This window comes from Aspergillus ibericus (genome assembly GCF_003184845.1).
Source record: "Aspergillus ibericus CBS 121593 unplaced genomic scaffold BO80scaffold_16, whole genome shotgun sequence".
Classification (NCBI taxonomy): domain Eukaryota; kingdom Fungi; phylum Ascomycota; class Eurotiomycetes; order Eurotiales; family Aspergillaceae; genus Aspergillus; species Aspergillus ibericus.
This window is the reverse complement of record NW_020292114.1, coordinates 251,338-264,670: the sequence shown is the minus strand read 5'-3', so window position 1 is coordinate 264,670 and position 13,333 is coordinate 251,338. Positions and strand designations below refer to the sequence as shown.

At 52.5% G+C, this 13,333-nt stretch overlaps 3 protein-coding genes across 3 annotated transcripts; all 3 read left to right on the top strand.

Moving 5' to 3' along the window:
* Window positions 1-2,078: 2,078 nt before the first annotated feature.
* Window positions 2,079-4,080, top strand: atfA (bZIP transcription factor atfA; the record flags this gene model as incomplete). Its single annotated transcript, XM_025715677.1, has 3 exons — window positions 2,079-2,234; window positions 2,536-3,707; window positions 3,774-4,080. 3 exons carry the CDS (start codon window positions 2,079-2,081, stop codon window positions 4,078-4,080), a joined length of 1,635 nt encoding a protein of 544 aa, XP_025575998.1.
* Window positions 4,081-4,849: 769 nt separating this feature from the next.
* Window positions 4,850-8,493, top strand: BO80DRAFT_405430 (tubulin gamma complex associated family protein). The gene is made up of 2 exons (XM_025717716.1): window positions 4,850-6,397; window positions 6,452-8,493. Exons 1-2 carry the CDS (start codon window positions 5,140-5,142, stop codon window positions 8,269-8,271), a joined length of 3,078 nt encoding a protein of 1,025 aa, XP_025575997.1. The 5' UTR covers window positions 4,850-5,139; the 3' UTR covers window positions 8,272-8,493.
* Window positions 8,494-8,779: 286 nt separating this feature from the next.
* On the top strand, window positions 8,780-12,306 carry BO80DRAFT_353767 (N-terminal nucleophile aminohydrolase; the record flags this gene model as incomplete). Its single annotated transcript, XM_025715674.1, has 6 exons — window positions 8,780-9,537; window positions 9,604-9,977; window positions 11,301-11,360; window positions 11,489-11,583; window positions 11,642-11,854; window positions 11,920-12,306. 6 exons carry the CDS (start codon window positions 8,780-8,782, stop codon window positions 12,304-12,306), a joined length of 1,887 nt encoding a protein of 628 aa, XP_025575996.1.
* Between the last annotated feature and the right edge of the window lie 1,027 nt (window positions 12,307-13,333).

The following is a 13,333-nucleotide window of genomic DNA, read 5'->3' as shown; positions in this document are numbered from 1 at the left end:
TTGCACATATGCATGTGCGCATAAAGCATTCTATACGGATGCTTTGCATCCGTCACCGCCGAAATCAGCGACCTGATGGTACTGAGTAGGATGCGGACGTTGACCCTCGCTAGTCGACATCGATCGCGTGCCTGATAAGTGTGGTAACAGATAGATTAGCGTGTAGCACTATCGTGTACACGTTGAGGGACGCGGTAGTATCACTGCCAAGGCCCAGTCCAGATGCGACTTCTGGCAGCTGTAGGGACTCATTATTGTGGAGTCTACTCCGAACCTTCTCCTCCTGGCTACCAACCTGTCGTGTACCCCGTACCACACTCTCCGTGCATTGAATGAATTGTCCAGAATCCAAGTGGCAACCCACTAGATTCCTCGATCCTTGTTTTGGGCCCAAAGAGACGGCGCGACACACCCTCACGTGATGCTAACCCACGGGACGAAGGCCCTAGAAGCATTGCGTCATCACATCAGGGACCCAATCAGCGAGCGGACGTGTCACTCGACTTCTCGACGTTCCGAAAAGACTGGCCCCTGAAAGGCCCAGAAACCGGACGACGGCGATAGAGAGCCGAAGATTGGAAGGATTTCTTGCTGGACCGAATCTACCTCCAGATTCAGGCCTGCCAGCGGCCATTCAGAAGATAGCTTTGGGCTGACTTGGACCATTCGACCGGATGAAGATCCTCACCGCCCTGCGGCCGGACAAACATGGCGCCCTCTTCATGATTCGTTCACCCGCTCCAGGTTGACTCTGCAGGGCGGGGCTCGGAAGCAGGCCCGTGAGTGGCTGGGCCAAGTGGGTGCACTGGTACGTTAGTCTCAGTCGCGAGTGGCCACCCGGCTGGTCCGACTGTCCGACAACCCAGGAAAATTCCTGTCGTCGTCACCGTGATCTCATTCATGTTTTTTACCCCTTCCCTTCCTCCCTCTGTCCAAACTTCGCTGGCCAGTTTGTGGTGTACCCCCCCGGTCGACAGTTACTTGTTGGTACTGCCCCCTCGTCAGTCTTACTTTTACCTCTTATCGAGGACGCCTTCGAGGTTCCCATCCCTGGATAGCGACCAACATTCCTATAACCTTTCCATTTCTTCTCGGCGCGGACGTTGTGTCATAACTGTTGGGTTGAATTGCCTATCGCTTCCGCCGTCATCCAACAATCGCGTCCACCGCATTTCCACCACTCGGATTGGTTGAAAAGTACTGCCGGGAACCCACCCGTCCGTCTCCAAGTTCTTCTTTTTGCAAGTAAGGGCCAGCCAGCATTCGCCTGCATAATCATACAGTGCCTGGTCACTATAGGGTAAGGTGTTCTTTTCCTTTCTCGTCTGCCATTTTCTTCCATTGTCCTTTTTGATGTGTCCCGGAGTATCGATATTCCTGCTTTGAAATCAGGAATCATAAGGTGGCCATCCGAAGGTAAAAAGAAAAAGACCATTTGGAACAGGAAAGAGCAACAAGAAGATTAGTCCCCATTACGGAAGGGAGCAAAAACTGAGCAAAAAAAAAAGAAAAAAAAAAAAAAAAATTAGAAGCCAAAGCGGCAGAAAAAAAAAAAGAAGGGAAATTCCTGGACCTTTCTTTTTTACCTACCTTAGTGTTTCGAGGTTGCACTCTGGCTGGTACCCGCGGGCTTTTTGTACTCTCAGGGTTGCATGGTTTCGGGGTGACAGACAGTCGAGCCCGTTTCGGCCTAGCCTCGCGGACGGCCACTCGACCGCCTCCCCTCTTTCCTTCCCCCCTAAATCTCCCTGTCGAGCCCGGACTACGTCACAACTTTTTCCTTTCCCTTCCCTTCCTACACTACTACTATACCGTGTACTTGCTCAGTGAACCTCTTGGTACAGGCGTTTGCGCAGCGACCATACGGCTTTAGCAAGTCACATTTACTAAACTCGCGGCCAGATCTGACTTTCTGCCTCCCTTCCCGTACCCTTCCCCCATTATCTTGTTCAGCGTCGCCAGTCCTTTCTCTGTGTCGTCGCCACCTCGTCCGCTCGCTTGGCTATTTTTTTCCTTACATCCCCGGGTCACCTGTCGCCCTCCCTCGCTCTAATATATCGACAACCCTCCACGCTACTATGTCTGCGGCTGTTGCTTCGACCGTTTCGACCACTCTAGCTAATCATACCGACCATCGTAATTCTTCCCCAATGGACGCGAAAAAGGCCGGCCTAGACACTGAAGGTGAGTACATCTACTGTTCCGAATCTCGTGTGCGCGCGCGTGGAACTCTGGTACCTCCCATGCCAACTTTCTGAAAATCCGCTGTATCTTGCACTTCCTTACTTCATTATCGAGGCCTTGGCCTGTTCTGGCTTGGTCGTACGCCACTGTTCCCCAAATGTGATGTTGACTGCTCTCCGCCGTCGGGATGACCTCACAATTGGCGTCATCGCCGGGTGTTGCTGTTATCAGATCCCCTGCTCTCAAACTTTGGCCTCGGCCGTGCCATTCTGTCAACATCTGCATCCCTACCCCTGTCTTCACATCCCTCGCTGTCCCATTCGTTGTCGTTTTAGTGCTCTCACTGACAAGAGCATCTGCTCGGCCACAGATTCCCGGGCAGCATCGTCGGATCTCAAAGACCCGAAGCCTGATGTAGATGCTCAAGCATCGTTGGCACCACCTCCACGACCAGCCATAACAAGCGCGACTGACACTCCCGATTACTTCAACTCCGTTCACAACCCATTTTCTCTTGAACCCAACCCTTTCGAGCAATCCTTCGGCAGTGGAGGCTCCTCGGGTGAAACCCCCGGGAAGTCGATTCTTCCCCCTGTCGCAGCACTTACTTCCCCTGCTCTGCCAGGGGCTACTTCTGCAAGTGGTGGCTACGGCTGGTCCAACTCGTTGCGCTCCGGGCCGCTGAGCCCTGCTATGCTCGCTGGGCCGACTGGATCCAACGACTATTTTGACAGCATCGGTAGAGGCTTTCCTACCCCTAACGAATCTTCTCTCCGTACTGGATTGACCCCAGGCGGAGGAGGCTCTATGTTCCCGGCCCCCAGCCCAAATTCGCAGGCACTTCTGCAGCAACTGCAAAGTGGGGGTGCGACACCGTCGACCATTGAATTTCACCGGACTGCACTGAATGCCGCTAAGAAGAACAGTTTGAATGGTCCCACCTCTAATCCAACTTCTGATCCCGATCCGGCCACTCAAAACTCCACTATGGATATGAAACCCAACCCACCTGCAGGTGCCGACCCGTTCGGTCATCATGATGCTGCCGATGCCGCTAATGGGCTTTTCATGCTAGCCAAAGGCGGACAGGCGAACCCCAACCAGTTCGCTGTATCGAATCAGACATCAATTCAGCCACAGAGCATCCAGGCCAATGATCAACAACTTGACCCTGGTGCAGACAGACGTAATTCACAAAATATCAATGGTGTAGCAGGCCGAGAGACCAGTGGCGATGTTTCCGATATGCAGGGTGAGCAGACGAAGCCTGCTGGCAAGAGCAAAGCCAAGAAGAACTCAGGAACGAAGGCCAGCACCGCTGGAAACAACAAGCGCAAGCTAGAAGATGCACCCAAGGGTTTCAACAAAAAGGCCAAGTCGAGTAACGGAGCTGGCAGCGTTGAGCCTCCTTCTGATGCAGCGGACTCAGAAGATGACGATGATGATTTGAAGAGGAAGTCGACGACGGAATCCAAGAAAATGACTGATGAGGAAAAGCGAAAGAACTTCCTCGAAAGAAACAGGTAAGATGACGAGCTCTTCGTCATATTTAAATACAAGTGACGGCTTTACGTGCTAACGCGGACTAGGGTTGCGGCGCTTAAGTGTCGTCAGCGAAAGAAGCAGTGGCTTGCCAACCTTCAAGCTAAGGTCGAATTGTTTACCTCCGAGAATGATGCACTCACTGCCACCGTCACTCAGCTTCGTGAGGAGATCGTCAATCTCAAGACCCTTCTGCTAGCCCACAAGGATTGCCCAGTCTCCCAAGCTCAGGGTCTTGGGCCCCTCATGATGAATGGCATGTCGACAGGATTTGATGCGCACCCATACAACATCGCTAACGGTATGGGAATGCAACCTGGAGCGCCTATCCCTGCGCAGGGGCTGCGACGGTAACGAGCCCCTGTTCGGAGCACGATAACAACACTGCAATCGTTGTGCTCCGTTCTCTTTGGTTAAAGAGAACCACAATCTCTTTGCTTCAGGAGTGCAGGGCGTCCTTCTCGACGAAGAGTGGCGCTTTGCATGCCTCTTACGTCTTACTCTTATTGGCTACGAGCCACCGGCATGGATAGGTGTTAATGATGTATACGAATTCTAAAAACGGACGGCTGAATTTGAAGTGGAATGGGTTTCACTCAATCACCAGAAGGTGCAAACTTGGCGCAAAAGCTTGGCTGGCTGATTTCATTTCCTCTTGTTCTCTTTCTTTTACTTCCAACCCCCCAGACCCTCTTCCTGCCCGGCTTCCACGCGTGCAGGCTAGGGTGGTGTATTGTGTACTCTTTTTATCTGTCTTTCCATATCTTGTCACCCCTTTGCTACGGGGTCTTCTCTTCGTCTGTCTGATACTTGCGGGTCACTGGGTGTTTGCTTTACTCTTTTGCTGCGAAGCACGGTCTTGGGTGGCGTACTGGCGGTTTCTTTCTTTCTTGCTAGATGTCATTGAGCGTCTAGGAAATCTGCTGCTATTGAATCCCAATGATTTCAGATTGAATGCCTGCAACTGGAGGATGTAGTAGGGAAGCAACCATGTAGTAGTCGGACTGCACTTCACTTGGACACGAGCCAACGGAACTTAACTGGAAGGCTTGGCAAGACGCGGGTGGGTTCAGAGGGCCAACCACTCAACCCGGGCAAGCCAGACATAATAACATCCATCCATACGCGGTCCAACGCAACGGATGCCTAACCACGTCGGGTCTGTATGCTATCGCTACTTCCAGGCGTCCCTCTGACTGGTGCGGGACGCCATGCCCAGTGAATTGGAAGACTAGCCACTTGTGTTCGACCTGCTCGCCGCGTTTACCCTCGCCCGCGGTATCCTGCGCCTGCCGACCTATAACTCGTCAATTGCTCGCAAGAGATCGTGACCTGTCAGGTCTCAGGAATAATTGGCATTAACCCAAAGTGGGCCGCTAGGCAGAGATTTTCAAACAGGCTAGCAAAGAGATCATGTCTGCCCGTCACCCCGCGCGCCCACGGCGCATCGATGACGCCCTCTCCCAACTCGTCGATTCCCTTACGCCTCCCCTCTCGCTCTCCGACATTGACGACGAATATGCGGATGACGCCGAAGACGCTCTCGCGGCAGCGGAGGAGAGACGGCACCAGGAAATCCTCGAGCGCTCATGGCGCATTCTTGACACTCACACCAGCGCGGCCAACGACCCAGCTTCACCATCGAACGCCCCGGGCCCAGGAATAAACAGGAGGGGAAGCCTAGCAGGTGGGGAGAATATCAACAACGCGTCGGATCTGATCAAACGGAAGTTGCTGCGCGAGAACGCGAGCCCCGATAAGGCGGTTCGATTCTCGAACCTATACTCGCGTTTGTTGACACAGCCCGTCTTGTCGCAGAAATGGGCCATCTTATACCTTCTTTATCGGCTCTCAAGTGCGGATGACTATGATGGATTTATGGAGGAGGAGGGCGAACCCCGAAGTCCACCGGTGGAGCCGGCGAATCTGCAGAATATCCTCTGGAAGGGACAGAGGGCAAAACAAGGTTGGGGGGATCAGTCGGACGAGGAGGGCCCTGCGATCAGCTCGTCTGCATCTCAGTTGCCTGCGCGGATTGAGCGACAGGCTTCGATACGGCGGCAAGACATACTAGCGGAAAAAGAACGAGAGCCTGAGCATGATGCTGGGTTACCCACGGTGGAAAGGGCTCGAGTGACTCGGAGTCGGGCCAATACTGGTGTGAGAGAACCGCTCAGCGACGATCAGAAGACAATACTACCAGAGCCTACTAGTTTGGAGAAGGAACCGCAGCCAACGGGACCTCTGGAAGATGGGCTCCTGCGTGATCTACCATTCAACCTACAGGGTTTGTCCTCGTCGAACCTACAATTTTCCTCGTCCTCGACCCTGAAACTACCACCTTCGCTACCTGTGCCGATGGTGTCGCTTTTGAATTCCCTTGCAGAGCCATGTCTCCTGTATCGTGGCTTATCGTCCTTCGTTGAGAGCTCAGAAGGTGGACTTTTAAGTCAGAGCTTGCGGGCAGCTCTCTCGAATGAGCTCCGCTCCTACTTAGGTCTCGTTGCTACACTAGAAGGGGAAATTCGACGGGCGCTGGCCGCACCTGCGGATCCGAATGATCCCAGGAGTGCCTCCAAGAGTGGGGTGACCTTGAAGCGATGTGTCGTCTGGACCCGAGATGCAACAATGGCACTGCGGTTGATGAGTCTTATTGTCGAAGAAGCCCAGAGTGAGCACTCCTGTCTCGAGCATGGATGGTATCTTTACTAACGGCGGTATACAGACAAGAAAGGTGGTCAACTGATTTCCCTGATCCATGGCTTCTCGACGTCCCATGGTGACCCCTTCGTATGCGCTGTGGCGGAAAAGCTTCTCAATCATGTTACTCGACCGTTCTACGACATGTTGCGATCTTGGATCTACGACGGCGAGTTGTCTGACCCGTACAAAGAGTTCTTTGTTGTGGAGCCGGAGTTCAGGCCCAGCACAGACCCACGCCGTATTGCAACCAGTGTTTGGGAGGATAAGTATAAGCTTGACGATGAGATGGTACCCTCCATCATCACACAGGACTTTGCGAAGAAGGTGTTCCTGATTGGAAAGTCATTGAACTTCTTACGATACGGTTGTGGAGACTCGGGATGGGTTGAGGCTTACTCGAAGGAAGCCTCCAAAGAACTGCGGTACGGCGATACGGCTACCTTGGAGTCTTCGATTGATGAAGCCTATAAGACCACCATGGCGCGGCTGATATATCTCATGGACGAGAAATTCAAGCTGTTTGACCATCTTCTGGCGCTAAAGAAATACTTGTTGCTGGGACAGGGTGATTTCATCGCCCTGCTGATGGAGTCATTAGCTTCGAACCTGGACCGACCAGCTAATTCGCAGTACCGCCATACATTGACTGCCCAATTGGAGCATGCCATTCGTGCTTCGAATGCACAGTACGACTCCCCAGATGTCCTCCGTCGACTGGATGCCCGCATGCTGGAACTCAGTCATGGAGAGATTGGCTGGGACTGCTTCACCCTTGAGTACAAGATCGATGCCCCGGTAGATGTGGTCATTACACCTTGGGGCTCCACTCAGTACTTGAAAGTCTTCAACTTCCTCTGGCGCGTGAAGCGCGTAGAGTTCGCTCTGGGTAGTACTTGGCGACGATGCATGACTGGTGCTCGCGGTGTCCTGGGAAGTGTCAATGACAAAGTCGGGCCTGACTGGAAACGGGCAAGATGTGTAATCGCTGAGATGATTCACTTCGTTTGCCAACTCCAATACTACATATTGTTCGAGGTGATTGAGGCCAGCTGGGACCAACTGCAGGCCTCGATTTCCAAGCCAGGATGCACGTTGGATGACCTGATCGAAGCACACACCAAATACCTCAACTCAATCACGCACAAGGGCCTGTTAGGCTCTTCATCCTCCTTCAAGAACACATCTACCAACAAACCGGAAGAGGGCTTCCTAAGCCAGCTGCACCAGATCCTCAAGATCATGCTTGCATACAAGGACGCCGTGGACGGCCTCTACTCGTTCTCCGTCGCCGAATTCACTCGCCGGCAAGAACTCAGCGCAAAGATCGAGACACGCACCGCGCAGGGCCGTTGGGGCGTCACCGAGCGCGACCTTCTCTCATCCAGACGCACCCGAGGACACAAGGACTCCGTCTCTTCATCCATGTCCCCCTCAGTAGCCTTCACCCCAAATATCGGCAACGGCGGCGACGACATCGGCACCCCATCCTCCATCCACCATGACCTATCCGCCGACGACCACATGCTTGCCTCCCTGCGCGTCCGACTCCGAGACCTCTCAGCCGAGTTCCGTTCCCGGCTGAACGTCCTCCTAGGCGATCTCGCCTACCAACCCGACGTGGACATGCGATTCCTCGGCGTCGTGATGAACTTCAATGACGTCTACGAACCCGTCCGTCGAAGACGAACCGCAGGTACCAGTTCCCGCGATAAGGAACGAGCGAGACGCAAGGCAGCCGCTGCGGGAGCCAGTGCGGAAAGCAGCGCGTCCAAGGAAGCCAAGAGAGAGAAAAAGGACCCATACGGGACGGAGAATAGTGGGACTGGAAGCGCAACGGGATAATAACTGTCTCTCCCTCCCTACCCCGGTTGGGTTCTATATCTACTTGAGGAGCATTTGGTCTTGTTCACGGAGTCAGGAATCTGGGATGGGAAGAATAGGAAAGGAAAGGGAAGCGAAGTGACCAAAAAAGAAGTTAATGAAAGTATGACGATCTCGTGGGCCAAACACGTATAGAGATATTTCGCAATAAGTTGTATGTATGTATACCGAATATAATAAGTCTCCCCAAATCAAATCCCATAGAACTTTCAACCGAGTACTATGTAAAGTGCCTACGGAGTAGTTACTTAGTATCGACCGCGGCAAAGCGGACCCATGACCCGGTCTCCGCAACTCACGTGGAAAATTTCCCCCAAACTTTCTACAAACCAGCAGAACAACCCAACACTCCTTCCCTCATTATACCACCCACGAATGATATTTCCCTTTTAAGCACACCTCAATTACGATCTGACAATCTACGCGACGCACTTTTACCGATTTGCAACACGAGTCCGGCACTCGCTCAATGTCGAGCACCCAATCGTCGTCTTCGTCGTCGTCGTCGCAGCACATTCCGGCTTGGAAAAAGATGGGCTTGAAGCTCAAGTATGCTAAGGATACGTCTGGGGAGGTGGAATCCGGAAAGGGAGAGGGAAAGGAGAATGTGAGCGTGGAGGGGAAGGATCTGGAGAAGAAGCAGCGGAAGAGTAAGAAGAGACGGCTTGAGGAGGAGGATGACGATGAGGTGAAAAATAAGGGAGGAAAGGGAGATGGGGAGGCTGCGAAGAAGAAAAAGAAGAAGAGGGTGTCGTTTTCGGCGGGAGTGAAGGAATATGATGGGTCGGAGGATGAGGAGGTGCCGGAGGCAGAGCCGGTGAAGGATGATGATGATAAGGCTGTGGTTGAGGAGGGTGCTGGGGATGATAATGAGGGAGATGATGAAGGAGAGAAGGAGAAGAAGAAGAAGAAGAAGGAGAAAAAGAAGAAGAACAAGGATAAGAAGAAGGACGGTTCGACGGAGGATGCGTCTGCGACACCGAAAATCCACGAAACGCCGATTCTGTCCTACTTGAGTCTTTATCACAAACATCGCTCGGCGTGGAAGTTTCAGAAGAATCGTGAGACGCATCTTTTCAAGCATGTCTTGTCGTTGGAGCAGGTCCCGGCGCAGTATAATGCTGCTTTGCTTGCGTATCTGCGGGGGTTGAAAAGTGAGGGTGCGAAGCTACGGTTGAGACAGATTGCGGAGGAGGCTGTCAAGGCTGAGATCGAGGCTGAGGACCAGTCGAGTACGAAGGAAGAGGCGGAGGAGAAGAAGAAGGAGAGCTCTGCGACGACAGATGCGCCGAGCTATGACAAGGCCATTGCGGCTTTCCGGATACGCTTGTCTGCGGGCCAGGAGGATCTTGATAGCCAGGATATTGCCGGGCAGTTTGATGCTGAGGCGCTGAAGAAGGTCGAGAAGAGACGACGGGCTGAGCTCGTTCTGTTCGCCGTTAACGACACGCTGTTCAATTACCAGAAGCCGAAAGCTCTGCCACAGAAAGGAAAGAAGGCGCAGGCTCAGCCCGGCAAGAAAAAGAAGAAGAACCGTACCGCGTTCGTGGAGATCTCGAGCAGCAGTGAGAGTGAGAGCTCTAGCGACAGTGATAGCGACAGCGACGACGAGAAGAAGACCAAGGCTAAGCCTTCAAGCGCCAAAGCCTCCGCCTCGAAAGATAGCAGTGACAGCAGCAGCAGCGATAGCGACAGCGATTCGGATAGCTCAAGCTCGAGTGATTAGTCGCTATGCAGCCGTTGGATTATCTGCTTGTTTCTATTCCTTCTCAAAACTGCATGTCTTATGGGAGACCTTCATTGTTTAGACTCATGCCCTGATTTTGGGACGACGCATGTTGTTAGGGGTTTATATGTATGCTCATGAACAGTCATCTAGGCCGCTATAACATAATGATCACGACTCTGGGAGTCGCTTGCCGGTTGCTGCGCTACAAATTAGAATAGAAAAGTTGATCAAGCTATAAATGCATCTCATAGAAATGGTTATGATACCTTAGTGACCTATCATGTCCTAGGAGCCGACATCCTCTTTCTGAGAGATATCTCCCCTCTGGGAACTCTCAACCAACCGAACATTTCATATATACCTACAAGCCGCACTGGATACTTATCGTTTAAACGTATACCATTCTGATTTTTATCCATACAGTTGATGCAGAGTGCTCGCTTTTAACAGTCTACGGTAGTTCGGTATCTTCAAGTTATACTAGCGATTGATAAGATGGTATCTAGCCCCCAGGAGATAGGACTAGGTAGATGAAGGTGGACTCCATGTTGTTAGTGAGGTGGGCTTTCTTTGCCTGTCATTTTAGGATTGGGAATCCTGGCAAGTGGTCCTGAACGAGAGACGATCTAGAATCGAAGGGGGATTTATGTTGTAGGATTCAATTCAAGGGTGCTACCCGATGATACCTTCATGACATGTGAAAGGAGATCTGGTCAGAGATATACAATCGGATCCTGAGGGGAAAGGAAGATGTGATGATAGGCTTCAAGGCCAATGGATTCCTGGAATGATAATGCTTTATACTGCGATTATATATTGTGGGATGCCATTTAATTTAAATTGACAGAACTGTCAAAAGATGAAGGCCTAAAGGTATGACATCTCTTGAATTTCGCATAGACATCGAAAGCGAAATCCTGATAAGTTGATTAAAGCAATGTAGAAGACAAGATACATGGCGGCACAATGAACCGGAGAAGGCGGTGACGCTGGAGCTTACTCAAACGGGGCCCCAAAGCTTAGAGCTCCGGCCAGGCACCCTCTGGCACGCGTCCTCTGCTACGTCCCTCCTCCCTCGTCCCCGTTCCTCTCTCCCCCCATCTCGATCTCTTTCGCTTCGCTTCTAGATTGATCAGTAACTATTGTGTGTTCATCCGATTTCGATCCATCGCCGCAATCATGTCTGGTAAGGCTCTCCGGATTCGCTCGACTGGCCCGACGTCCATGACTTCATCGATCGACTGACACCCTCCGTGAGCAGGAAGTGCATATGACAGACACATTACCATCTTCTCAGACCAGGGTCGTCTGTACCAAGTCGGTAAGTGACCATTCAGCCCACCGCCATCTCCCCTCGTCCCGACGACGTTCAAAGAGTCCCGACCATCGACCACCGATTACGCTAGATCATCAAGACCGTTTACTCACCATCAATCTTCCGGCGCTTAGAATATGCCTTCAAGGCCATCACCTCTGCCAACATCACCTCGCTAGGTGTGAGGGGAAAGAACTGCGCGGTGGTTCTGTCCCAGAAGAAAGTTGCTGTAAGATCGCTCCGCGGCCCGAGACGACGTATCGGGCATCGTCTGATAGTCACTCCAGGACAAATTGATCGACCCCTCCTCCGTTTCGCACATCTTCAGACTCTCCCCCTCGGTGGGCTGTGTCATGACTGGCTCCATCGCTGATGCGAGGGCAAGTGTTGACCGTGCTCGTGGTGAGGCGGCTGAATTCAGATACAAGTACGGCTACGAGATGCCCTGTGATGTCCTTGCAAAGCGTCTTGCCAATATCAACCAGGTCTACACGCAAAGGGTTTGTGTCACCTGCCTGAAACGCTAGCCCAACACACTGACTGATGGATCACGATACTTTTGTAGGCTTACATGCGTCCGCTCGGAGTTGCTATGACCCTGATCTCCGTTGACTCGGAGAAGGGCCCACAACTCTACAAGTGCGACCCGGCTGGGTACTATGTCGGATACAAGGCGACTGCATCTGGACCGAAGCAGCAGGAGGCGCTCAATTACTTGGAGAAGAAGCTGAAGAACAAGGATTACGCCGAGGGCAGCTGGGAGGAGGTTGTCGAGCTGGGTATCACGGCCCTGAGCAATGTGCTGAGTGTTGATTTCAAGAAGCACGAACTGGAGATCGGGATCGTCGGAGGACCGCGCGCTGATGGCCAGGAAGGGACAGACATTGGATTCCGGGCTTTGACGGAGGAGGAGATCGACGAACGACTGCAGGCCATCAGCGAAAAGGACTGAGCTGTTTTCATTGTTTCACTGGGAGCATCCATGTTGTTAGACGCAAACGATCGATGAACATCATTTACTTTTCTCTGACGCTCTATGCTGGTGGTTGTCTGACGAAACTCTATTCTTCATCCGTGTCGGTTGACTTGCTTTTGCATCCTTGTTTTACTTGACTCGTTAAACCTGGAAAGCGCCCTTGCAGCTCTTGAGACCGGGCCCGGCGATCGGAAAGGCCCGCCCTTTGCCTGCTTCTCCAGAGCGGTGGCAAATGTGGATAAGCACGTCGGTGTGATAAAGTATGGTCTTTGCGATCTGACAGGCTTAGAGCGACGTCGTCATATCTGCACGTTCCATGCTGCAGCGCTGGTTACTAAAGAAAGGAACGGTTGAACCGGGATGATCGATGCAGACCAACGTCCGAGGTCTAGATATGGGGTCTTGAGCATCTGCAGGCGTTAGGACCACCTCGGCAAGCTTGCAGAGCGAGCTCTTTCACTGCGCAACGTTGACCCAGCTCATTGGCGGGTAGTGGGGAGAATTGCCACCGACAAGGCCGGGACGGAGATTCTGCTCGTATTATGTAGCGATGTGACGGGCAAGAGGGCGCAACCGGACTCCGTCAATCGTAGTGGACTAGTAGACGGTGCGAAGGTGGAAGACGGAAGATCAATCCATGGTGGAGGTAAGCCTGAGGCTGCGGTGTTTGCTTTTCCATTTTCAGCTGGTCCACTAGCCGCTCTGTGGCTGAGCTGGAGACGAGTGTGGCTTTCATTCTCGCTTCTCGTTTCTCTCTCCCTTGGCCTGCCTCAACTGTCGCTTTCTTTTTCCTTCGTTGCCTGTCCACCGTGGACCAAACGGTGCCTGAACTTAAATCGAGTCAGTGAAAAAGCCAATTCTCTGGCGGGTTTCCCTGCTCTTGCACCCGGGTTATCCCCTTCTGGTCGATATCTCCGGGCACAAGCTGCAGCTGATCTGAACTATGAACCACTAGAGTGTGGCGTTAACCGAGGGTGGATGACTCCCCAGCTGGCTGTTCTTC